The following is a 23,292-nucleotide window of genomic DNA, read 5'->3' on the forward strand; positions in this document are numbered from 1 at the left end:
TGCATGGGGGGTTTGTTTTTATTTGAAATATATTAACAGTCAAGAGGTCACATCAGAGGTGACTGGTGCTGTTGGTTCCACTCTGATCTTCCAGAGTTCCTGCAACACACAGAAATGACAGGGTCTGAGGAGTCACATAGCAGAGCCATGACACCAGGGCAGGGATGGGGGCCTTCTGGTCTTTGAGGCTCTGGTCACTATATGGTGGCACAGTGGCTGTGTAGACCAAGTCTAGAAGTAGCCAAAGGGATATTGGTATGCCACATAGTCACAGGGGACTGAAGGAATGGCAGCAAGGGGCCATAGTCTTGCCATTTCGGGGACCTTAACCACTGTGATCTGCATCTGCTCCAGATGCAGAACGAAGGAGGGAGCTTGAGAAAGCAGGGCCCTTCTGTCACTGCCTTCCCTCTCCTGAGAATGAGGCCTGATCTCCACAGCAGAAATGTCGAGAGAACACGATTCCAGAAGGACTTCTGTGAATCCAGCTCCTGGTAATTTTCAGGGTAATTTTGAGTTTTCAAATTTACTCTAAGTGCTGGGTTTAAAAGCTGTAATAGCAGGTTCCTTGGCTATAAGATGACGTCCCAGATCTGCCAGTTCCTGGCTTGGTACATTACTAAGGCAGTGGACAAAAGGTAGGTGGCACTAAGCACATGGGTCACAACCGCAGGAGGGTTATCCACCGCCTGGCACGAGCAGATGTAGTCATTAGCATGATGGTCAATACTGTCACTTGGCAGGATCTAGGCTCACCCAGGTGACGAGCCTCCGCGCATGTCTGTGATGGAGTTCAGACTGGGTTAATTAAGATGGGCGGCACTGTACTGTACCATGGGCTGGGGCCCTTGACTTAAAAGGGAGAAGCCACTTGAGCACCAGCGTCCACCTCTCTCTGCTTTCTGACTGTGGATGCCTGTGACCAGCTGCCTCACACTCCTGCAGCTTCCACTTTCCCATTATGAGGGGCGACCCCTCACCCTGGGAGTGGAACCAACCCTCCTCCCCCTCCCGCTGCTTTCATCAGGCAGCACCCAGACCTGCTTTACCATCTGCAGGACTCCTGCTCCTTCCCACTGACTTACTGCTCCCTACTGCTTTGTGGGGTTTGAATTTGGAGTGTCTCCTACACGTGTTCCTCACATGCTTGCACTGCTTAGGAAGGGGGTGAAACCTTGAGGAGGGGAGGCTTGCAGGAGGAAGAAGTGAGTCACCGTGTGCAGGCTAGTCCCACTGCCTGTTCACTGCTTCCTGAGGGTGGGTGCAATGTGACCAGCTGCCACCTGACACGATGACTGTGTCCTCTTGAAATGTGACCCAGAATGAACATTCCTTCTGAGGTTGCTTCGGTCATGCCCTTGTCTCAGCAAGGAGGAAAGTAACTGAAGCCTGCCCTCTAGCTTCCTCTGGAGTCTTAACTGCCCATAGAGAAAGAACATGAGACAGCCACAGAGCTGCTCTGGCCAGGTGACTATTGAGAATGGCTTCACCCCCCCCCCCCTCCAGGGGTCACAGACAATGTTAATCTGCAGCCTCTCCTAGCAGAGGAGGATGATGGGACAGTAAGGCTGGCCCATGGCTTTGTTTCCCACCACCCTCACGGGGCTGCATCTACCAGCTGCCGGATGCGCTCATAGATGAGCAGCTGCGGAAAGGAGGCCTCCACAGGTTCCACCATGAAGCGTAGTCCGCCATCAGCCAGTTTCTCCAGTGAGTCCAGGGAGGCACGGAAGTGATCGTAGGCTTCACAGGTTACGTCCAAGTGTCTCAGTGTGAAGTTGAACCTGTGGATTGACCAGGAAGGGCTCACTCCCTTGCATCCTAACAGCTTGAAGTTTCCCACTTAATGCCTGCCATTGGGTCTGGACTAGTCTACTCTGCAACCAGCCTTTGAGCAGCTTCCTTTCAGAGCCTGTGCAGATGTAAGCATGGCTATTGGCTCTGTTCATAGACTTAAGGAGCCAAGATGACACCGGGGAAAGGTGGATGCCTACCTCAAGAGTTGCTGCAAATGGATTCCAGGGCCGATTTGCTGGCAGGGTGCTGTGGGTACCATCTATGGGAAGGGGGAACGAGAGGCTGTGGAACAGGGAATCTATAAAATGATTTACCTAGAATTCAAAGTGTTCATCTGTCTTTTTTTCCCACATGTGTATGCACATACATGTGTGCTTTCATGTGTGTTTGTGTGTACATGTGTAAGTGTGGAGGCCAGAGGCTGACATTTATTTTGAGACAAGGTCTCTCACTAACCCAGGCTTGTGATCTGGAGACCACCACAACTTGGCATTTTCCTGGGTGCTGGGGATGCTTATCTTGTCTAGCAAGTGCTTCACCTGTTAAACCATCTTCATGACCCCTTCTTTTTCAAATCTACTGTTTTTGGTTTTTTGAGAGAGGGTTTCACCAGTAAATACGTATGTACATATCTGGGAAAGGTATCAATCCTTTCCTCAAAATGAAATTAACCTTTTGTTTGGTTCTTGATTTTTTTTTTTTTTTTGGTGGTGTTGTTTTTGTTTTTTTGAGACAGGGTCTCCTGGTAGCCCAGGTATGCCTGAATTCAGTATGTAGTGAGTCTGGCTCTGAGCTTCTGATCCTCCTGCCCAGGCAAACAATAACTTAAAACGTCATTTACAGAATTCAGCTTTCCCCATCTGCCTTAAGTCTCTTGTTTATAGTCTATGGATGAGGATCTATATTGGACACTGTCTGAAGGAGGGACTTGGGAGTTATTGGGATAAACTATGCTGTGACGAGAGCCCAAGATGTTCAGCTTTGAATCAAAATCTGGTGTGGAAGAGGCGAAGCTGAAGCAAAGATACCCTGCAGGGTCCTAGCAGAGGGCGGAGACGGTATGAGGGGATGCGTGGCTTCCACAAAGTCTCTTCATCCCTATTTTTACTGACCATTTCATTTTTAAGTTTTACTGAAAACATAGGAACACAGAAAACTTCCTTTTCACAGAAAAAACAAAGTTTAAGTGATACTAATGGCAGGCCTTAATGATGACGGCCCTCAGCATGTGGAAGACGACAGGAAGTGGGGCTGGTGGTGAGGGGTCTGGTCTCAGGCAGGTCCTCATCTGGCACTACCTCACTGAGGCTTGGAGGCCAGCACCCTAGTGTATCTCAGCCTTGTCTGCTCCATTTGAAAATGGAGCCAGGCTGGCTGTGCCTGGTAAGAGTGTAACACAGATTAGAGGGGATAGGTATGCGGGTGAGCCCCAGCCTAGCACACAGCAGGGCACGACAGACGTGAGTGCAGATACCACAATCAGGGTGCAGCTTTGGGAAGCACAGCTCACCTTTTTTCCACTGACAGTATAGCTGTGCAGGCGTTTTTCAGTCTGTGGACGAGTCGGGAGAGCGTGTTAAACAGGGCGTCGGTTAAGTCGTCATCGTAGAACACTGGGGGAAAGAAGGGCATTGGGGAAAAAGTGTACTCAGAGGGAGCGACAGAAACACCATGGAGTGGATCCTTATCAACACAAACAGTAGCAGCTATGGAAGAACGTTCTGGAAAGGAGCTTCTAGGATGTCTCTAAGAGCACAGTGAGACTAGTTCATTAAGTTCTAACTAGAGTCTCTCACAGCAAGCTGCCATTAGCTGTTCCACACGGCAGACCACAACAAATCAGAGCCAGCCTCTTCACGATTGGCAAGTATTTGCTGAGACCGTTGCGAGGACAAGGACAGAACAGGCATAAATGTTTGACTTTCCCAGAATTACTTACATACACGTGCGTGCGTGTGTGTATGTGTGTGATCCTACAGTCAGTCACCTCCACTGCTTGGACACTGGGCAATGATCTGAAGCCAGGTCTTTGTCAGTTCTATGGACTGACAGTTACACAAAATAGGAGCTTGGTAAGGTGACTCTGGGGAAACACAGCTGGCCACTGTCCGTCCATAAACAGCTCCCGTCTTACTCAACCGGAAGAAGTTGAACAAATCTCTCTTAGGCTTCTAGTGCCTTCCAGTGCAGGGAAGGTGCTAATTTGACATCTCTCTGGAGAAGTCATTCAGAGCAGGTGAGGATTTGGGGTCTCTGCAAACACCGGGACTGGCAAAGTAACATCCATGTGAGGCAAGAAGGAAATCTGGTTCAAGAGGACTTAGCCGGCATTGGTTCGAACCTCCAAAGTCTGACCCCAGACAGTTTATTTTGGACATATTTAAGTCCAGTATAACTTTGGAAGAAGGTTTCCTGGTGACAATTATCACAATAGAGCTTAAGGAGTGAATACACCGAAACTCTTTTGCAAAGTACATGTGACAAAGTACTCCTCAAGAATGGGCTCTATAGCTTAAGGGCCCTGGGGAAGATCTGGACTTGTGACCTCACCCCTGGGGATGGGTTCTACTGACTGAGAAACAATGCTCAGGATAAAAGGTCTAAGCAGGAAGAGGCAGGGATAAACACAATAGTCTGGGGATTTGGTACGGCCTGGCTCCACGATAGCACAGATCATCAGGTTGTAACTACACCCACTTCCAGGTTTCTGGGCAGACATAACCCTGCATGCTTAACACTCCTGGATTCCCTACTGCTTATCTATAAGCACAAGGAGCTCAAGCCCTCTGCATGAGGGTGAGATATTGTACGACATGGGTAGTGACAAAGACACAGGATGACGGAGAACCACTCACCTTCAGCTGCAAACAGCACAGTGGTGTTATCGTACATGTCGTTGATATCTTCCTCTGACCAGCTGAAGGGGACTTTGGGATCTACCAAAGAAGAGAAGACCGAGTGGCCATTCCTTCCTTTGTTGGCCACCAGCTCTTATTACAAAGTGACCAAAGGAAGCTTCAGGACAAGAGACAAGGCTGAGCTGGGTGTGGTGGTACACCTGGTAATCCGAGCACTTGGGAGGCTGAGGCAGGTGGATCTCTGTGAGTCTGAGGCTAGCCTGGTCTACAGAGTGAGTTCCAGGACAGCCAGTTACCTAAATGAGGCTTTGTTTAAAAAAAAAAGAAAAAAGAAAGAAGAGAGAAAGACAGAGGAAAGGAAGGAAGGAAGGAAGGACGGAAGGATGGAAGAAAAAGAAAGATAGGGCTAGAGACAGGATGCCCTGCACCTTAGGGATAGCTACACCATTAAGGGGCACCCTTCCCACCAGTGAGGGGCAAGTGGGTTCCGCCCATTCTTGCCACTTGGCCAGGAGCCCTGTGAGAACATTAGCTGTTTACCACCATGCAAACTTACTGACTGTGTGAGACCATGAAATGGGTTATATCCCCTGGCTTCAGTTTTTGAGTTTACAGAAAGGCCACTAAAACCTCTCTCAGAAGATGGCTGGAAGGTCACGGGCTCACAGCAGCATGCAAGGGAGGTGACAGTAAGACTTCCCTTATTGACAGGGAAAAAGAAAGAAGCTGCTGTATAAACAGCAAACATTAGGTCTGACATGTCTGGAAGAATTTAAACTCTCCCAGCCACTCACTGAGCTTCCTGGGAAGCGGTTAGGACCCCGAGGTCACAGACCTGGGATAACAGCCTGGCATCTCTGCTGGTCTCCACTCATTCAGGACTCCCCCTCACACACACTGGGAGGTGTGAACAACAGCATGCAGGTACGTGCCCAGTGTGTGAAGTAAGAGACTAGCTGGCGCTCAGAAGCCTGTGGCAGAGACGTCCCACAAGATACGGGGCTGTGGAGGCAGCCAGGATTCTGTGGCTCACTTGGGCCACAGAGCTGAGGCTTTGGGTACCACAGAGGAGCCACTGAACTTAACGCAACACTGCAAGAAGCACACACCTGTGCAGAGGTCGTCTTTCAGCCAGTCCAGCTCCTTGACCTTAATCACGCCATCTGCAAAGAAGCAGACAGAACTCCCAAACTGCACACAAACGGGAAAAAGGCATCCTAACTCTCACCATCCCCACCATCTAACTGGGCAGTTGTCTTCCACCAGTTCCTCTGTTGGCCCTCTCTCACACACCCCCTTCTCTTTCCACGTTTTCAGTGTTCAGCATCAGTGACAGGGAATATAAACATCTATGAGTCCTGGTCCCGATCCCTGGAGACTGGCCACCCAAAGAGGGGCTAGTAGGTCAGCAGATAACTTGAGACTGTGTGACTAGGGTAATACTAACAGAATGGGCAAACACATGGAGGAGGGGACGAACTTCTCTGTCAGCACAGGGGAGGCAGGGGGGCCTCACTGTGCCCAAGCCCAGGTCATCTATGCTCCAAGTGAACAGCTGCATCTATCTTCCCTTCATCTGATGCAGAGATGCCACCCCGACACTGTGCTCACTGGGTGACAGTGTTGCCTGCTCCCAGCCCCCCCAATACCTGCCCTCACCTCCAGTGGCAGCCAGGTGGCTGTTGAGGGCAACGTTTCGTTGGCACATGGTCAGGAGGTCTGTGCCGACATCTGGAATGACAGAAGGGTGCACCATGACACATGGGCTGTTAAGACATCCGTCTCCATTGTTTTCATGGAGAGCCACCACCAGTAGCCCGACTGCTGGGCTATGGTCATTTAAAGTGCTAGCATGTCTAAAAGCTAGACAAAGGCTATGTGACACGTTTTGGGTTATTTTAGGAGCCTCCATGTGAATGTGATGTAATTTCAAATTTAAATGTTACAACAGTAGTCAGTTTGCCCAGCCTATCACTGTAAGGATTACAAAGGTGTTCAATGCTGCAACTGGCAAGTGGGAGAAAGCACAGCATGGTTAGAGTGTCTGGCAAGGGAAACAAAATGACAAAAATAATGACAAAAATGACCTAGTTGTTACAAGTTACACTCAGCATAATTTCTTTCTTTTCATTTCTTCTTCTTTCTTTCTTTTTTTTTTTTTTTTTTTGGCTTTTTTCAGGAACGGTTTCTCTGTATTGTTTTGAAGCCTGTCCTGGAACTCGCTTGGTAGACCAGGCTGGTCTCAAACTCACAGAAATCTGCCTGCCTCTACCTCCCGAGTGCTGGGATTAAAGGCATGTGCCTACCTACACTTAGGATAATTTCTAAGGATATGGGAACATGTTCTTGAAGAAATACTTCTCAAGATTTGTGGCTCTGTGTGTGTGTGTGTGTGTGTATGAGGTGTGCACTCACACAGTATATAGTGACTATACTATATTCATACTCAAAGCATATAGTAACTATTTATAGAGATTTCAGCTATTCTTTAAGAGTATAAAGGGTGATGGAAAGATGGCTCCAAGGTTGAGATACCACACTGTTCTTTCCTTTTTAATTTATGATTTATTTTATGTGCATTGGCGTTTTGCCTACATGCATGTCTATGTGAGGATGTCAGATCTTGCCAAATGAGTGCTGGAAACTGAACCTGGGTTCTCTGGAAGAGCAGCTAGTGCTCTTACCCACTGATTCATCTCTCCAGCCCATATATATATATCTATATATCTATATCTATCTATCTATCTATCATCTATCTATCTATCTATCTATCTATCTATCTATCATCTGTCTATCATTTAAAACTAAGCTGGGCATGGTGGTGAAACATGCCTTTATTCTAGCACTTTGGGAGGCAGAGGCAGATGAGTTTCAGGTCAGCCAGGAAACATAGTGAGACTGTCTCAAAATCTAAAAAACAAACAAAAAACAAAACTTAAAAAAAAGAAGAACATGTGCCTTTAATCCCACAAATTGGGAGACAGAGGCAGTCAGACCTCTGTGAATTTGATGCCACTACAGAGTGAGTTCCAGGACAGCTAGGGCTACACAGAGAAACCCTGTCTTGAAAAAAAAGACCAAAACCCTAGAAGAAAAAACAGAAAAAGAAACAGATAAATTATAAGAAGATAGTAAACTGTAACACATATGCAGAAATGCGCATACATTCATACATGAATGAGTAAAAGTATGTTTCCTGGTGAGTCCCTGGGGTCAGGACTTGCTTTGCTTATGCTCTCAACTGTTCTTGGCCCACAGCAGTGTCTAATACATTGCATACTGTTGAGTCACTCTTGGGATTGTAACATTGAGTGATTAAAATTTTCTGTTTTACACTTTGTCCAAAGAACAAGCCCTGTTTCTATCATCAGATACAAATGATAAAGCAGTGTGTGATGCCTGTGAAGAGAACAGATTAGGAGTTTCTTGGGAAGTTTGCTCTTCCTTAGTGGGTGAACAGGGAAAGGGCACCAGATACTGCATGCACAGCAGTCTTGGGTGACACTGTGGTGGCTGGGTGTTGAGTGCCATGTGGACAAAAAAATGGGTGGAGAGAACCAGGGGAGGCTGCGGAAACCAGGAGCCACTGGTATCTAGCTCCTGGTAACCTTGTTCATCTTTATAGATCATATACATCATGGAGCCCAGCAGTAGCTCATCTGAGCCAGAGTCAATACCTGTACAATACACAGTATGCGCCATGGTAGCTGCCACAATGCTGGCAAGACCTGTGCCTGCCCCGAGCTCCAGCGCCGTGCATCCCTGGAAGAGGTCCCTTCGGAACAGGATATAGTCTGCCAGGAGCAGGGCGCCCCGCCACACCTGCAAGAGAGAGGACATAGAACCACAGGTGACTCGAGGCTCTGGAGAGACCCTCAGAGACCACAGGAAGTGGACAGGGCCTACCCACCTGCTTGCCTACATCCTCCAGGGGCGTGGCCATGGTATGCTCTGGACAGGACAGAAACCAAGAGAGAAACATCCATGGTGAAGTGGAGGTAGACAGAAGACAGAGGGAGGGGCAATGTGGCGGTCTGCCAGCCTGACTGGATGGGTGGCAGAGTTAAATGACCAAAAAAGAAGCAGAGGCATGGGCTATGCTGCCAAGTGGGAGCATCGCTGAGGCCAGGTATGTGGCCCCTTCCCCTTAAGGTCACTGGATGACTGCCCTGTGGCCCAGGGAGCACATCAGGTCTAAACCCAGTGAAAGTACACACATGTATCACACTATGTCAACTGCCACTTTAAAATCGAAATATATTTACATGCTAATAATAATTACAGCAACTTCCAAAATATTTTCTTATGCTTACAACTGTACCAGAAGGTTACACAGTAAGTTTCAATATGTATGTATGTATGTGTATAAAGTTCATAAGAAACTGGGTGGTAGTGACAAATGCCTTTAATCCCAGCACTTGGGATCTCTGTGAGTTTGAGGCCAGCCTGCTCCACAAAGCAAGTTCCAGGACAACCAGAGCTGTTACACAGAGAAACTGTGTCTTTAAAAACAAAACAAAACAAAAAAAAAAGAAAGAAAGAAAAAAAAGTTCATGAGAAGAGTGGTTGTTATATATTCTGAATTCCAAAATATCTCAGAACAAAATTCTAAATGCTGTCCTGGGGTGGATGAGAACCTTGACTGAGAGAAGAGCTTCCAAGTCTGAAGACCAAAACCACAGGAAAGCACTGGGAGGGAGGCTGCCATATTTTCCACCTTTCCCGTGGGAATCTCTCTAAAAGCTCTCTCCTCAAAAATTCTTTCTCTAAAAGCTCTCTTAAAGTTCTCCTTTAAAATTCTCTAAAGTTCTTTCTAAAAAGTCTCCAAAAGTTCCTTCTTCTAAAAGCTCTCCTAGGTCTCTCCTATCCCACAAGGCTTCTAGTTTTTGTGTCCACAACTCTCTGACAGTAGATCATACTCTCAGAGCCAGGAAGGTGGGTAGGATCTTGAGAAAAGCAGGTGCTTCACATCTCTCCTCTGGACATGACCTGCAAAATGTCCTGGAAAACTTAAGTCTGGGTGTGTGTGGAGGGGAGACATGGACACAAAGACACACTTCCAATAGTGATATTTACTGATTAAAGGGGACTTCTCAGCGCTATATCAAAGGGAAAACTAAGGCTCTGTAGTGTAAGATCTGGACCTGCAGTTCTCACTGCTGATGCCCCAGTGAGAAGGAATTCCTTTCTCTGGGGCACCCAGTATATATTTTATATACAGCCAAATATTCTGGAGTTGATACCTAGAATATTAATCTATAATAAATGATAAAGGCTCCCAACAAACTTGTAAGACAGTGTTTCTAGCACATGCTCACTGGAGGCCAGAATCATTGTGGAATGACACACTCTGTTACTCTAGCCCTGGAGGGGAAGGGAAGTATCCTAGTTTACTTTCCCATGGTTGTGATAAAACACTGACCCAAAGCAACTTAGTTTGTTTATATCTCTACATCAGTCCATCATGAAGGGAAGACAGGGCAAGCATATAAGACAGGAACCCAGAGGCAGTGCCTGAAGCAGACCATGGAGGAATGATGCTTCCTGGCTTTTTCCCCTTTATTATGCAGTCCATGACCACTTGACCATAGGTAGTGCTGTCCATAATGGCTGGGCTTTACTATATCGATAAACCATCAAGAAAGACCACCAAATATAAGCCTAAGAGCAAGCAGTGTTCTTCATGGTTCCTGCCCTGATTTCTCTAAGTGACAGGCAGTGATCAGACACATAAGCCAAACAGTCTTTCTTCCCCGAGTTGCTTTTGGTCACGATGTTCATCACAGCAAAAGAAAGCAGATAGAATCAGGGAACTGAAAGCACCCATGTTAAGTTACAGATTTATTGATCTTCTATTAATGTTAAAATATTTGGATTTTGGTGGATGCTGGAATTAGGTGTGCCTTGATTCCTGGTGACCCCCAGGAATATCAGCTGCAATAAGCACTAGACAGTAGACATAATGCAATAAAGGTTAAAGGAATTAGGCTTGCCCAGGGGTGGGCAGCTGCTACTATCGAGTAAACAACACATACTCCTTCCTGTGCAGTGTGCTTCAGGGTTGCAGTTTTTGGGGGCCACCACCCTTGATGGGGTGAGCTTTGAAGATGCAAGCTGTGTTGAGTCACTTCTGCTCCTGTAAGTTACCCCTCACCTATATTCTTGTAAGTAAACCCAATAAAATCCATTGGTTCACTAAGTTAGACTTCGATGGCATGTTCACTTTGGTCTGTCTTCAGTTCCCTATCTGGGATGAACAGATGTTTGTTATAAGCATTCTTTCAGTCAGCCTGGACCCAGAACCTCGTCAGCCCCAAATGAACACACAGATGCTATATTGGTTATGAAAATGTTGGCCAGTGACTTGAGCTTCTTACTAGCTAGCTCTGTCTTAATTCTAACCCATTTCTATTAATCTAAGTATTTCCATATGGTCTTATTTTATGGGGGTATGCTGAACCTGCAACTCCTTTGCCTGCTACATGAGGACTGCTCAGCATCTCCACAGAGAAGAGAGCGATTTCCTGTTTATTCCTGCTTATATCCTGATTCTGCCCAGCTATATCACTTCCTGCCTGTCTGTACCAGACCTCCAGACCTCTATAGTTAGCTAGTGGCAGTTTCTGCCCAGCTATGTCACTTTCTAGGATCACATGATGACTCCTCTCTGCCTACTCTTGCCAGAATCCTCCTTGTCTCCTAGTCCTACCTATCATCCGGGCTGGCCAATCAGTGTTTTAGTCATCAACCAATAAGACAAACATATACCCAGAAGAACACCCCCATCAGATGTTTGCTCATATTTTTCTAGAAACAGTGTCACACAACACCTGGGGTCCTCGGACCCTTGCTCTGCCTATTGAGCCCAGGCAGCAGGTCTCATAGTGTTGTCTCTGAGTGTCTATCAAAATCCCTTAACTGGGCCTTATCACCTCTCCTTCTCATTGCCCACCACTGCCAGCTTCCAACCATTTGATTGGCCCACTGCAGGTTGCTGTGAACTGACATCCCTCTGTATTCCACATCGGCTACTGCATTTCCTATGGCTTCTTGTTTCCACTGAGCCCAGCCAAGCACTCCACAAACTCTGTCCTGACCTGCACTCTTGCACACTTGGTTAGAGAACAAGGCAGCAGGAGGCAGAAGCAGAGCTTTCTGGAGGAAGTGGTACCTGAGCTAGGACCTGGGGCACTTAGGAATGTGCTAGAAAGTAGAGGTTGGTAGCAAGCAGCCAAGGACAAAAGTGCAGCAGAGAACCAGAAGGGAGGCAAACATGTAGAAGTCTGGGGTCATAAGGTTCAATGGTGGTGAGAGGTGAGTGGAGACCATGTCACCCCAGCTTTTTAAGCTGAGTCATCTGGATTCCATTCCCGGGGCAATAGGGAGCCACTGAAGAGTCTTGAGCAAGAGAAGATCTGCAGGTTTGGCACAGACTGGTAGCTGAGGCATTACCTGTTCTCAGCTCACTAATGTCACTTCTGAACTCAGAGCTGATACCCAAACCTCTATTATGCTCTAACAGCCACTGTGACGCTGCCTTGGTGGCCAGAGAACAAGACCTTTATTTACCTATTTTGATGATGCTGTGGGGGCAGCTCTCTTGTTCTTCATCCCCTAGGAGGTCATCTTCTTCCTGTACTAGAATCATGGGATGTACCTTGTCTCTTGCAGGCTCTGCTGGGTTAGGGTCAGAAGCAGCTCGTGGTCTTCGTACCACATCCAGGTCCCCATCCTCATCCAGGGGAACATTCAACCCTTCCTGGATGGTGATGCCATCCCCAGCCTGGAGGGACAAATCCTCATGACTGCGGCTACTTTCTGACCGAGCAGGAGAGGTCTCCTGTGCGGAGACATCTCTGGGACCACTGTCCTCAGTCCCTGAGTGTGTCCAAGAGTCCCGACTCCACAGGAGCTTGAACTGGGACAGGAAGACTGTAGGCAAGACAAAAACAGAGTGAGCATTGCCAAGGCTCTCGTCTGTTCCCTCTTCTTTGAGAGTGGGACTGCTAACTGGAGATGCTGTAGTTTTTCTTTGGAGACAGGTACCTTGTGGCCTGAGCTAGCCTCAAACTCATTATGTAGTCGAGGGTGACTTTCAAATTCTGGTCCTCCTGATTTTACCACCTAGTGTTTGGATCATACACTAGCACCATATGTCCAGTTTTATGTGGTGCTGGGGTCCAAACCCAGCGCCGTATGTGTGCTAAAGCAAGTGCTCTACTAAGTGTGCCACATGCCCAGCTCAACTGCAGATACCTTTAAAGGTCAGATGGTGTGTACAGACCAAGTAGCAGCAAAGGCTGGCTGGACTCAGCAGTGGCCACCAGAGCAGGAGCAGCGGCCCCTTAGAGAGTAGCCTCTGCTGAGTGAGTGTCTGTGCAGGCGTCTGGCCTGTGTCATGCGATTAACTGTGAAGTCACCATGAAGACAGTATACCAGCTCATTTCATAGACACAGACAATGAGGCTCAGGGATGAGTGAGCTGGTAAAGTGGCCCAGGCACGGTACACACCCACGCTGCCTGGTGCTTCAGCTTCTTAAGGAGGGCAGGGCAAGGCCATGGACTATCTCTCACCACTGAGTGGCCAAAAAGTCACTGTCCAAATTGGGACAACTATTAATAAGCACACCAAAGAAAGAATGAATGCAGAGTAACTGACTAGGGAAGGTGGCTGTAGGGCCTGCAACGTCAGCCAGAGTCGGGGCAGAAGAGGAGGAAAGTGGTGCAGAATTTGAGGGAAGATGGGGTGAAGGTGGCTACAGAGATCAAGGAGGGAAGGATGACTAGGCTGGGCACACTGGCTAAGGTTTATAGGCTCAGTAGAAGGCCCTGTGTTCCTTAGAGCCATGGGGGACCATGGGGAATCCAAGTCAGGGCAGTGCTAAGGCTGGGCTTGCATTTTCAAAAGCTATGCTTGTCTATAGGAAGAGAAGCCAGCAAGGCTGTGCAGACGCCTACAGACACATGCAGCACACCACACACACACACACACACACACACAGACACACACACACACACACAGACACACACACTGACACACACCACACACACACATACACACACACCACACATAGACACAGACACACACACACAGCACACATACACACACTGACACACACCACACACACACACAGACACACACACCACACACACACACAGACACACACACACAGCACACACACACACATACACTGACACACAGAGCACACACAGCGCTGGACTGGCGTCATCCCTGCGTGGATTGTGGAATCACTCACTTCTGCTTTCCTGTGCGAGGTCAGGATGTGACACTCGGCAGGTTTTCAGGAAAGCAGAGGCATGTACTCAGTGAAGAAAGGACACTTACGTGACATGCTGAGTGTAAGTAAAGGAACTTGATTCACTAAAGAAAACAAAATTCGTTGCTGTTCTAGTTTAAGCTGCATCATGAATTTTTGTGGGGTTTTTTTCTTTGTAGAGGATAAGTGGGGTAAAGGGAAAACATTTGACAGTGAAATCATAAAATCCAATGTGAAGCTCCACAGCTTCAGAATGGGCTATTCTGTATAGAAATATACAGAATGGCTAATTGTATAAAAAAGTTAACGTATAGACTTTAGGTCTGGATAAATCTGGTGTGTGAACTTTGTTTTCAGGTGGTTTTTTTTTTGCAATAAAATTTTAATTAAAAAAAAAAGGTGACAAAAAATGGCAGCTAAAACAATTCAGCCTTTACCCCCAAAAGAAGTATGAGAAAAGGGAGAGGGCTTCAGCAGGCACCAGGCTGCTCCACCCAGGCCTGTATCTTACCTGGTTGCCCCATGCCATTCAGCCGCACCATGAGGTGTCTCTGGTTGGGGGTGTACAGGTGGACATCAGATAGCACAGTGTCACTTTTGAAGGTGACCTCATCCATGGCTGGCCCATGTTATTCCTGGGATGCCCCTGAGAGGGAAGAGCAAGTGTTCAGGATGGTGGCTCCCACCACGTAGCCAAGGGAACCCTGGGAAGCTCTTTCCTGGACAAGACCCTCCACACTTCCTTCCCTCCCTCTTCTCTCATCTGTGGGGCTGAGGACCAAGCCCAAGGCCCTGAACCAGCTAGGCAGGCTCTCCATCACCGCACTATGTCCACAGCCGTTTCTACTTTGAGACAGGGAGCCTTGACTTATTCTGTAGTCCAGATAAACAGCGTTTATGATCTCAGCAGGATGACAGGTCTATACTACACTTTATAGTCAAGAAAGCTGGGGAGTCAGGCGGTGGTGGCGCACACCTTTAATCCCAGCACTTGGGAGGCAGAGGCAAAAGGATCTCTAAGACCAACCTGGTCTATACAGTGAGTTCAGGACAGCCAAGGTTACACTGAGAAACCCTGTTTCAAAAAGCCAAAAAAAAAAAAAAAAAAAAAAAAAAAGAAAAAGGAAAAAAGAAAGCTAGAGAAACAGCATAATAAAGAATCACATACCCATCACCTGGATTGATGGAAAACTAGCCCTTTGCCATGTATATTCACCTCATATAATAATATATAACATCCAATAAGAGACTATCTACCTAATAATAGAGACCATCTACCTAATAGAGACCATCTACCTAATAGAGACCATCTACCTAATAATAGAGACCATCTACCTAATAGAGACCATCTACCTAATAGAGACCATCTATCTAATAATAGAAACTATCTATCTAATAATAGAGACCATCTACCTAATAGAGACCATCTACCTAATAATAGAGACCATCTACCTAATAGAGACCATCTATCTAATAATAGAAACTATCTATCTAATAAAGACCATCTACCTAATAGAGACCATCTACCTAATAATAGAGACTATCTACCTAATAATAGAGACCATCTCTACCTAATAACAGAAACCATCTACCTAATAACAGAGACTATTTATCTAATAATGGGGACAATCTATCTAATAATAGAAACCATCTATCTAATTGTAGAGATCACATATCTAACAATATATATAATCTAATATTAGAGTCCATCTATTTAATAATAGAGACCCTATATATACTAACATACCATTTTCCTAATAATAAAGACCATCTAATAATATATGCCCATTTATCTAATGGCATCTACTTAATACCATTTTCTAACAACAGAGACTATCTATAGGATAATAGACCATTTACTTAATAGTAGAGATCATCTACCTAATAGAGACCATCTATCTAATAACATATATCCATCTATCCAATAATACATATCTGCCTATCCAGTAGAGACCATCTCCCTGTCCCTACCTTGAACTAAGAGTGAGCTGCATGACATTTAACTACTGAATTCTTTGCCAATCTATCTCTGAGAAACATTTCCTATAGAACCATATACCCCAATTAGAATTTAGAAAGCCACATCCAAGGCACAATGGCTGCAAACAGGAAGGATTCCTCCAACCAACTGTTCTGCCTTATCACAGAGCACAAAGCAGTGGCAGTTTGTTGGGCTTTGAAGCTAGGCAACTGGGTATAAACCATGGTTCCCAACTCCCAGATATGGACCTTTACCTCTCTGAACCTACTGTCATAATCCCACCATGCAGGAGTGTGGGGGTGGGGGAAGGTGGGATTATGAGTGCTTCCATCACAACAGGTGTAAAATCGCAGCAACTTCTTTGCTCTGAGCTTGGTCTAACCCTGACCTTAACTGCTGCCTACAGGAATAGTTCCTATCTGGATGGTACATGTACTAACTGTGTGTCATCAAACCTTCTGGGACCTCCATGTTTTCAAACTATAAGACAGAAAAAAGTTTAATTTTATTATCATAATTCAGAAGTCGCCGCACATTGGTGGCGCACGCCTTTAGTCCTAGCACTCCGCAGGCAGAGGCAGACGGATCTCTGTGAGTTCGAGGCCAGCCTGGTCTATAGAGCGAGTTCCAAGACAACCTCTAGAGCAATACAAAGAAATCCTGTCTCAAAAAACAAACAAAACAAAAACAATTCAGAAGTTTTCATGCCCTAACTACCCACAGCTGGAGCTCTTGTATACAGATGACTGCCAAGGAATGGCAAAGATACCAACACAGAAAGCTGTTCTCCAAGCTTGCTTTCTCCTTCACTACATAAGCCAGCAAAACAAGCAGGCTGTGTGACTAGGGGCTGGAAATCAGACAAACTGATGCCGGGTTTCATGTGTACCAGCCATCAGCAAAACCACTGGCAACAAACTCAGACAAGACGCAGGCAGAGGAAATGCAGCCTAGCCCCACGCACTGACTGGTTCGAGGCAGACTGACTCCCCTAATTCTGGAGACAAGACAAGTGTCCTGCCTAGAGTGTTTTGGCTTTGGGTTTTTTGTTTGTTTTGCCAAAAAATCCATCCTGCTGTCTTTGGCAACGTTGAACATGAATTAAAGGACAGCTACGGTGCAATTTTGCTGGAATTAAAAAATTACACTTTAGAGAGTGAATGCTCATTGCACTTTCCGAAAATGGGAAGCATACAAAGGCCAACTTGTCTTACACATAAGTGGGAAACAAATTTATTGCTAACTCCTAGTCAAGTTCTTCCACTTAAAAATGTCAACTAAGCAGGCTTCCTAGGAAATGTGGCCTGAGATGGAAGTCCCAGGTTACTAGAATCTTTTTTAACTGACTCTCTCGGGAACCAGCACTTTGGAAATAGAGCAGCACTCCTGTCTATTTGGGGGCCTGTGTGAGGACTAAATGAGACAAGCCCCCCTCTTAGGGCTCAGAAGTAAACTCTAGTCATGGTGATAGAAGAGAGTGCTGGGAAGACGGATAAAGACCTTGGACCAGTTTTTCTACTTAGAAATAGCAGATGCAGTTTCCGCCAGGGAATGTCAGGGCTGGAGGGGTTTCTGGTTCCTCCTGGGAACTGCTGAAAAAGCAGACCCAGGATGCAGACTGCCAATTCATTCCTGTAGGGGAGCTACCAAGCGTTTTAGGCTCTCTAAAGATCGCGGAGCCGGACTCCCACAAATTCTTTAAAGGCCTGCAGTCAGTGTTGTTCCCCAAACCAGTCTGCTGGGATGGTGGCGATGAAAGGACTCCCCTCCTCCCTGTCGGGTGAGACGCACTCCCACTCAAAAACCAACAATTAGGAGCTGGATAAGGGAAAGCCAGGAAGCTGGAGCGCCCAGGGCCCAGGGGTGCGAGAAAAGGCTGGCCACGCGCACAGGGGGCGCCCCAGGAACCGCCTCCCTTCCCCGCCGCTCACTGACTCGTGGGTTAGCCATAGTCCTCTGAAGAGCCGGCCACTGACCCGCCTTCCCTTCCGAATCCCACACCAAGAGGGACCGCCTCACTCCGTACGGAAGCCGAGAGAGGCCCCTTTAGAGATGGGGAAACTGAGGCTGAGGGCAGAACTGGGGTTCCGGCTTCAAGGTCGTGGAAGCTTGGCTCTCAAAGCCAAAACACTCCCTGGGTCCTGCCCGGTCCCATCGCCACTCCCCGGCGCTTACCCGCCATGACCCTGGGCTGGAGTCCCACGCGAATCCCTCGCCGTAGGACTCAGGAAGCCGCCATGACAGACGGTCTGCGCAGGCGTGGTATAAGCTCCCTCGGGTCGCGCATGCGCCTGGCGGCTGCCAGCCAACACCTGCTGCTCTGGCTCAGCTGTCACCTGGTTGGGTTACTCACATGGCCTGCTGGAGTGGAGGAGGCACATCTGCGCTTGGGTATTGAGAATCCCTCCGGGAAAGAGTTTAAATAGGACCCGGCATCAAAGCGGTGTAGAGAGCCCAGGACAGAAGGAAAAAAAAAGTTACTTTGCACCAGGCATTAATGTCATTAAGGTCAGAGGCTAGGCACCAGAGCCCCAACAATCTAGTTTTGGCCACTGGTCCCAACTATGCCAATGAAACAAGTAACAGTCAAAAGCAGACTTAGTCAATATGGCCACATTAGAAAGAGGGACAAAGACATCCAAGAATCCTCCCAAGTACATCTTCGGGGCCCTGATCAGACACTTATTTTAAAGTAGAGAGCTAGAGTTATGCGTAGCTAAGCAGTCTTGGTCAAGGTATGGCCCTGACCCCCATTGCTCCGTCATTGTTTTGGCTCCAATCTCTCCTGCAAGATGTTCTGAAAAGTGTAAATCTCTTTCTGGGAGACAAGTTACCCCTCTGGTTGATCTCTAGCTTTAGTCTTTGTCTTCTCCTAGCTTGAGATTCTTGGGGAAATTCAGATCTTGGGGGTCTGCGGTTTCAGTACCATGAGAGCCAAAGGGAGGAAGGAGCACAGGCAACTCTGTAGACCCTCAGCCTGGGGGCTGAGACTCCTGGGGTGATAGCCAGTGAGGCTCTGGAGACACTTCTTATCTAAACTGTAGTGGAGGCAAATGTGAATCTCACAGCCTCCATTTGCCCTCTACTAGCCCATTTTCTGGGTGTTTTCCCCCCCTGGATTATCAGGGCTCTTGAAAGCCAGGGCTCAAAGAGGAAATGTGGACAATTGTTGAAACAGATAGGGCAGAGGACACCCCAGGACAGGGTGAATTCTCCTCCCTGTTCCCTATAAGTAAGGCAGTGTTGGCACCACCTCGGCCACCCTGGCAGAAGCCACTGCACCCTTTTGCTTCTCTCCTGCTGTCTGCATTCAATCGTGAGTAGATACCTCCCCATGCCAAGACCCTTGGGTGTCAAGACTCAGGCAGGCAAACACACACGTCTATCCCCTGCCGGGATAGATGCACACTAGTGCGATCATGGGAGAGATTCTAAGCCAATATTTATCAAAGTCTTGCTGGTGCCGGGGTGCATTCTATGTGTGGGGCAGGAAGGAAGAGGTTAAAATAGGGAATAAGACAGACTGGCTCCTGCTCTCATGAAACTTGTGTTGGGGAAGGGTCAGATGGTCAGCAGGTGTGTTTAAAGAGTACAGAGCTCTGGGTAGAGAGTTAGGGAACGGAGGGGTCAGGTGGCCCGGGAAGGCCTGGTTGTTACGTCAGGAGGAGCAGAGACTGAAAGAAGCAAGGGAAGAGATGGGAAAGTGATAGCGGAGACCATTCTGATGCTTGTTGTTTCTGAGACAGAGTTTCCTACATAGGCCAGGCACTCCCGGAATTCATGATGTTGCCCAGACTGGCCTCACAGTCATGATCCTTCTGTCTCAGCTTACAAGATACCTGTTTTGGTGGACAGCATTCTAGGATGGAAGAAAAAACCTAGGCAAAGGGCTCAGGACTGTGCTAAGTATATCCATGTCAGCGAAGTCAGCCTGGCTGGAACAGAATGAGCCTGGGGAGGGTAGCCAGGGTCAGAGCTTTGGGTCCATTGTGAGAACTCTCTAGGGAGCCAGGGAGCCCTTGAAAATATAGTTCACAATACTGTAGACAGACAGACAGACAGACAGACACACACACACACACAGAGAGAGAGAGAGAGAGAGAGAGAGAGAGAGAGAGAGAGAGAGAGAGAGAGAGAGAGAGAGAGAGAGAGAGAAAGAGCTGGGCCCACCTATAGACAATGGTTCAAGGAACACAGACATGCACACTCATACAGGACCACATGTAAAATGTGCATTCTTTTCTGAGCATATGCAGTTGCATGCATGAACACCATGTTGCTCTTCCCCAACCCTAGCTGGCATCCTTTCATTAATTACTTTTAAGCCAAGATTTGTCTTTTCAGAACAGAAGTGAGTCAACAGCAATTTCATGACTACTGCTGCTACAACCCAAGCATTGATAGGGTGACTGAACAATGCAAACCAGAAAAAACCCCGCTTTTAAGAAAGAAAAGAAAGAGCTGGGCATTGGTGGCACACACTTTTAATCCTAGCACTCTAGAGGCAGAGGCAGGCAGATCTCTGTGAGTTCGAGACCAGCCTGGTCTACCAAGTGAGTTGCAGGACAGCCTCCAAAGAAAGAAAGAAAAGAAAGCAGACTATGTTTTATGAAATACACCAATGTAGTGATCCAGCTGGGTGACTTGGGATCAAATTCTGGCCCTGATTTACTCTCAATGAGCCTTTATTATATTTTTAGTTGTTGTTAGCTTAGGCTGGTCTCCAACCCACTATGCAGCCGAGACTGCTCTTGAACTCAACTCCTCATCCTCATTCCTCTACCTCCCAAATCCTGGGATTACAGGTCTACAACCCTGGCCCAGGCTGGAGTGAGTCTTTTAAAGCAAAAGTTACAACAGAACCACCCTCCTCATCTCATCGACTCTTCCTGCTGCAGTCACACTGGATTTACTACTTCTCCTGTCCCAGCCATGGTCTCCTCTGATTCCTTTGCATTGACGGAGGAGCTACATCCCTTGACACCCACCTGCTTGGCCCTTCACCTTCTCCCAGCCTTGTTTTAGCACTGAGCCCTTCCCTGACCATCCTATTTAGAGCTGTGTCCCCACCTAGCTTTGGTGTTTTCCATAGCACATCTATCCTGACAGAAAAAATGTTTAATGTGCTTATGTGCTTGTGGTCTGTCTGACTCGTCAGAATGTAGGCTCCAGAAGGACAGGAGTCCTGTCCACCAATTACTGCTCTATCTGCAGTGCCTGGGTTGATGCCTGGCAGATAGGAGCTGTTCAACAAAGATACATGGAAGGAAGGAAGGGAGGGAGGGAGGGAGGGAGGGAGGGAGGAAGGAAGGAAGGAAGGAAGGAAGGAAGGAAAGTGTAGGCAGACAAGCATCAGAGGTGTGTAGAAAAAGTGGAGAGTAGAATTGGCATTGATGGGTATCTTTGGGCTGTCCAGATGTGTTAAGTAGTTGAGCAGAGAAAATTTGGTGGTCTGGGCAGCTTGTCAGTGTGACCTTGAGGTGGTTAATATCTTTTTAAGCTTCCAATCATTTTGAGAGTTGTTTAAACTCCCTCCCACCAGTGACCATTCCAGCTTCACTTCCTTATACTTCCTTCATAAGGCATGGACAACATTCGTTTTCTCTTTCTTCCGTAACTGTGTAAGGCCTCCTCAGAATTTAAAACTACATTTCCCAGCCTCCCTCACCTAGCATGACCCACAGCCAATGGGGATAATGGGAAGTGAGAGACTGCATCATGGAGTAGCTCTTGGGAGATGGATGAGATTAGAGATTGGTGGAAGAATGCTTGCCATGCACGCATGAGTTCTATCCTCAGCACTGAGAGATGGGAAAGGATGGAGGATAGCAAGGAGGATTGACTTATTTTTTTCCCTCTCTCCTCCTCTGGTTTGGTAATGGGATTGGAACCAGTCTCAGGCACACCAGGCAAGTGCTTGACTACTAATTATGTCCCAGGTCTCTTCTCCTTCTTTATTTCCACACAAAGTCTTGTGTCTTGAGCTTGTGGTCATCCTACCACAGCCTCTCAAGTAGCTGAGATTATAAGCCCAGACCAGCTGGGCGTTCTATTTTCTTTCTAACAGAATTTTTAATTGAATCTTAGGGAATTTCACACCATGCACCCCAATCCCATTCATTTCCAAGTCCTTCCATATCTGCCCACCACTCTTGTAAACTGCCCCCCAAATAAAATAAAAATAAATAATAAAAGGCTTCCTCTATCCACCGAAGCCTTCTGTGCAGGTTCCACTCTGCTCCTCCATCTCCCCGCTCCATCATGTATTTGTTGCAGTGGCATTGGGAGCTGTGGTGTGTCATGTAGTATACCTTTTGCCCAAACAGCTTTACTTTTGAATGTCTTTTTTGTTGTTGTTGTTGTTTTGTTTTTGCTATGAATCATTAGTCTAGTTCAAGGCCTCTGGCTCCTGCTACACCAACAATACTGGACCCTCATAGAGACTCTCATATATCCTGCTGTTGCCCTGAATCATGGGGATCCACAGGCTTGGTCCCTTTATAACCTCCAGCCAGCTCACAGATGGGGAGGATGTTGGGGCGGCCAACTCCAAGGCCAGCATGGGGGTCTGGGTAGTAGCTGAGTTGGTCAGCCTGCCAGTTCTCCCGTGCCTGTGTCCACAGGAGCCAGGTCTCTGACTAACCGGCTAGGTGAGGGGTGGGGTCAGCCCTCCCACTCTCCACATGCTCACACAATATTTACTGGCTATTCTGGAACTCACTGTGTATATTGGGATGGGATGACCTTGCCCCTGCCTCCTGATTGCTAGGATTAAAAGTATGTTCCACCATGCCCTTCTAGGTTTTCTTTCTTCTTCTTCTTTTTTTTTTAGACAGGATATCACACAGCCCAGGTTGACTTTGAACTTTCTATGTAGCTGAAGATGACCTTGAACTCCTGATCCTCCTGCTTCTACTTCCCAAGTGCTAAGATTATAAGTGTGTGCCACAATGTTTGGTTTTAAGACAATTTCTTCCATAATTTATACCTACTCTCCTGTGCCTTAAAAGCCCCACCTGAGGGGTGGTGCAGCGAGTCAGCTGGGAGGTTCCTGAGGACTTCACTCAGCCTGTCATCTCTAGGCTTTTAAGCGAGGTGACAATGAATGTCCACATGTATAAGACACAGTTTGGGGGCTGGAGAGATGGCTCAGAGGTTAAGAACACCGCTGTTCTTCCAAAGGTCCTGAGTTCAATTCCCAGCAACCACATGTGGCTTACAACTATCTGTAATAAGATCTGGCGCCCTCTTCTGGCCTGCAGACATATATGCAGACAGAACACTTTACATAATAAATAAATAGATCTTTAAAAAAATCCACAGTTTAAGCTTTTTCTGTTGCTCTCAGGCACACCCACTGAGAACTCACTTAGTCCT

At 47.2% G+C, this 23,292-nt stretch overlaps 1 protein-coding gene across 4 annotated transcripts; it reads right to left on the reverse strand.

The window, feature by feature from the left end:
• On the reverse strand, positions 1-18,212 carry Mettl22 (methyltransferase like 22). Of its 4 annotated transcripts, none has more exons than XM_005084580.4 (11): positions 18,091-18,212; positions 14,446-14,580; positions 12,225-12,587; positions 8,566-8,606; positions 8,333-8,477; positions 6,315-6,386; positions 5,765-5,818; positions 4,653-4,733; positions 3,308-3,410; positions 1,616-1,784; positions 1-99 (listed from the first exon to the last, which is right to left on the reverse strand). In XM_005084580.4, the coding sequence occupies exons 2-11, from the start codon at positions 14,549-14,551 to the stop codon at positions 40-42; spliced, it is 1,194 nt and encodes a 397-aa protein (XP_005084637.1). In that variant the 5' UTR covers positions 14,552-14,580; positions 18,091-18,212; the 3' UTR covers positions 1-39. The 4 variants fall into 4 exon arrangements, with proteins under 4 accessions (XP_005084637.1, XP_012979481.1, XP_021091269.1 ...); XM_013124027.3 differs by lacking the exon at positions 18,091-18,212 and adding an exon at positions 17,851-17,902; XM_021235611.2 differs by lacking the exon at positions 1-99 and adding an exon at positions 1,995-2,056 and having other exon boundaries at positions 1,644-1,784.
• Between the last annotated feature and the right edge of the window lie 5,080 nt (positions 18,213-23,292).

The sequence above is a fragment of the Mesocricetus auratus genome, unplaced genomic scaffold (assembly GCF_017639785.1).
Source record: "Mesocricetus auratus isolate SY011 unplaced genomic scaffold, BCM_Maur_2.0 Super-Scaffold_100007, whole genome shotgun sequence".
In the NCBI taxonomy this organism is placed as follows: Eukaryota; Metazoa; Chordata; class Mammalia; order Rodentia; family Cricetidae; genus Mesocricetus; species Mesocricetus auratus.

What these genes read in the sequence shown, in the direction of transcription:
- Mettl22 (XM_005084580.4), bottom strand. Translation starts at nt 14,551, where the DNA reads ATGGATGAGGTCACCTTCAAAAGTGACACTGTGCTATCTGATGTCCAC. An exon ending in ATACTGTCAGTGGAAAAAAG is followed by an intron (nt 1,785 to 3,307) that starts GTGAGCTGTGCT and finishes GTCAATCCACAG; the next exon opens with GTTCAACTTCACACTGAGAC. An exon ending in ATGAGCGCATCCGGCAGCTG is followed by an intron (nt 100 to 1,615) that starts GTAGATGCAGCC and finishes TGTGTGTTGCAG; the next exon opens with GAACTCTGGAAGATCAGAGT.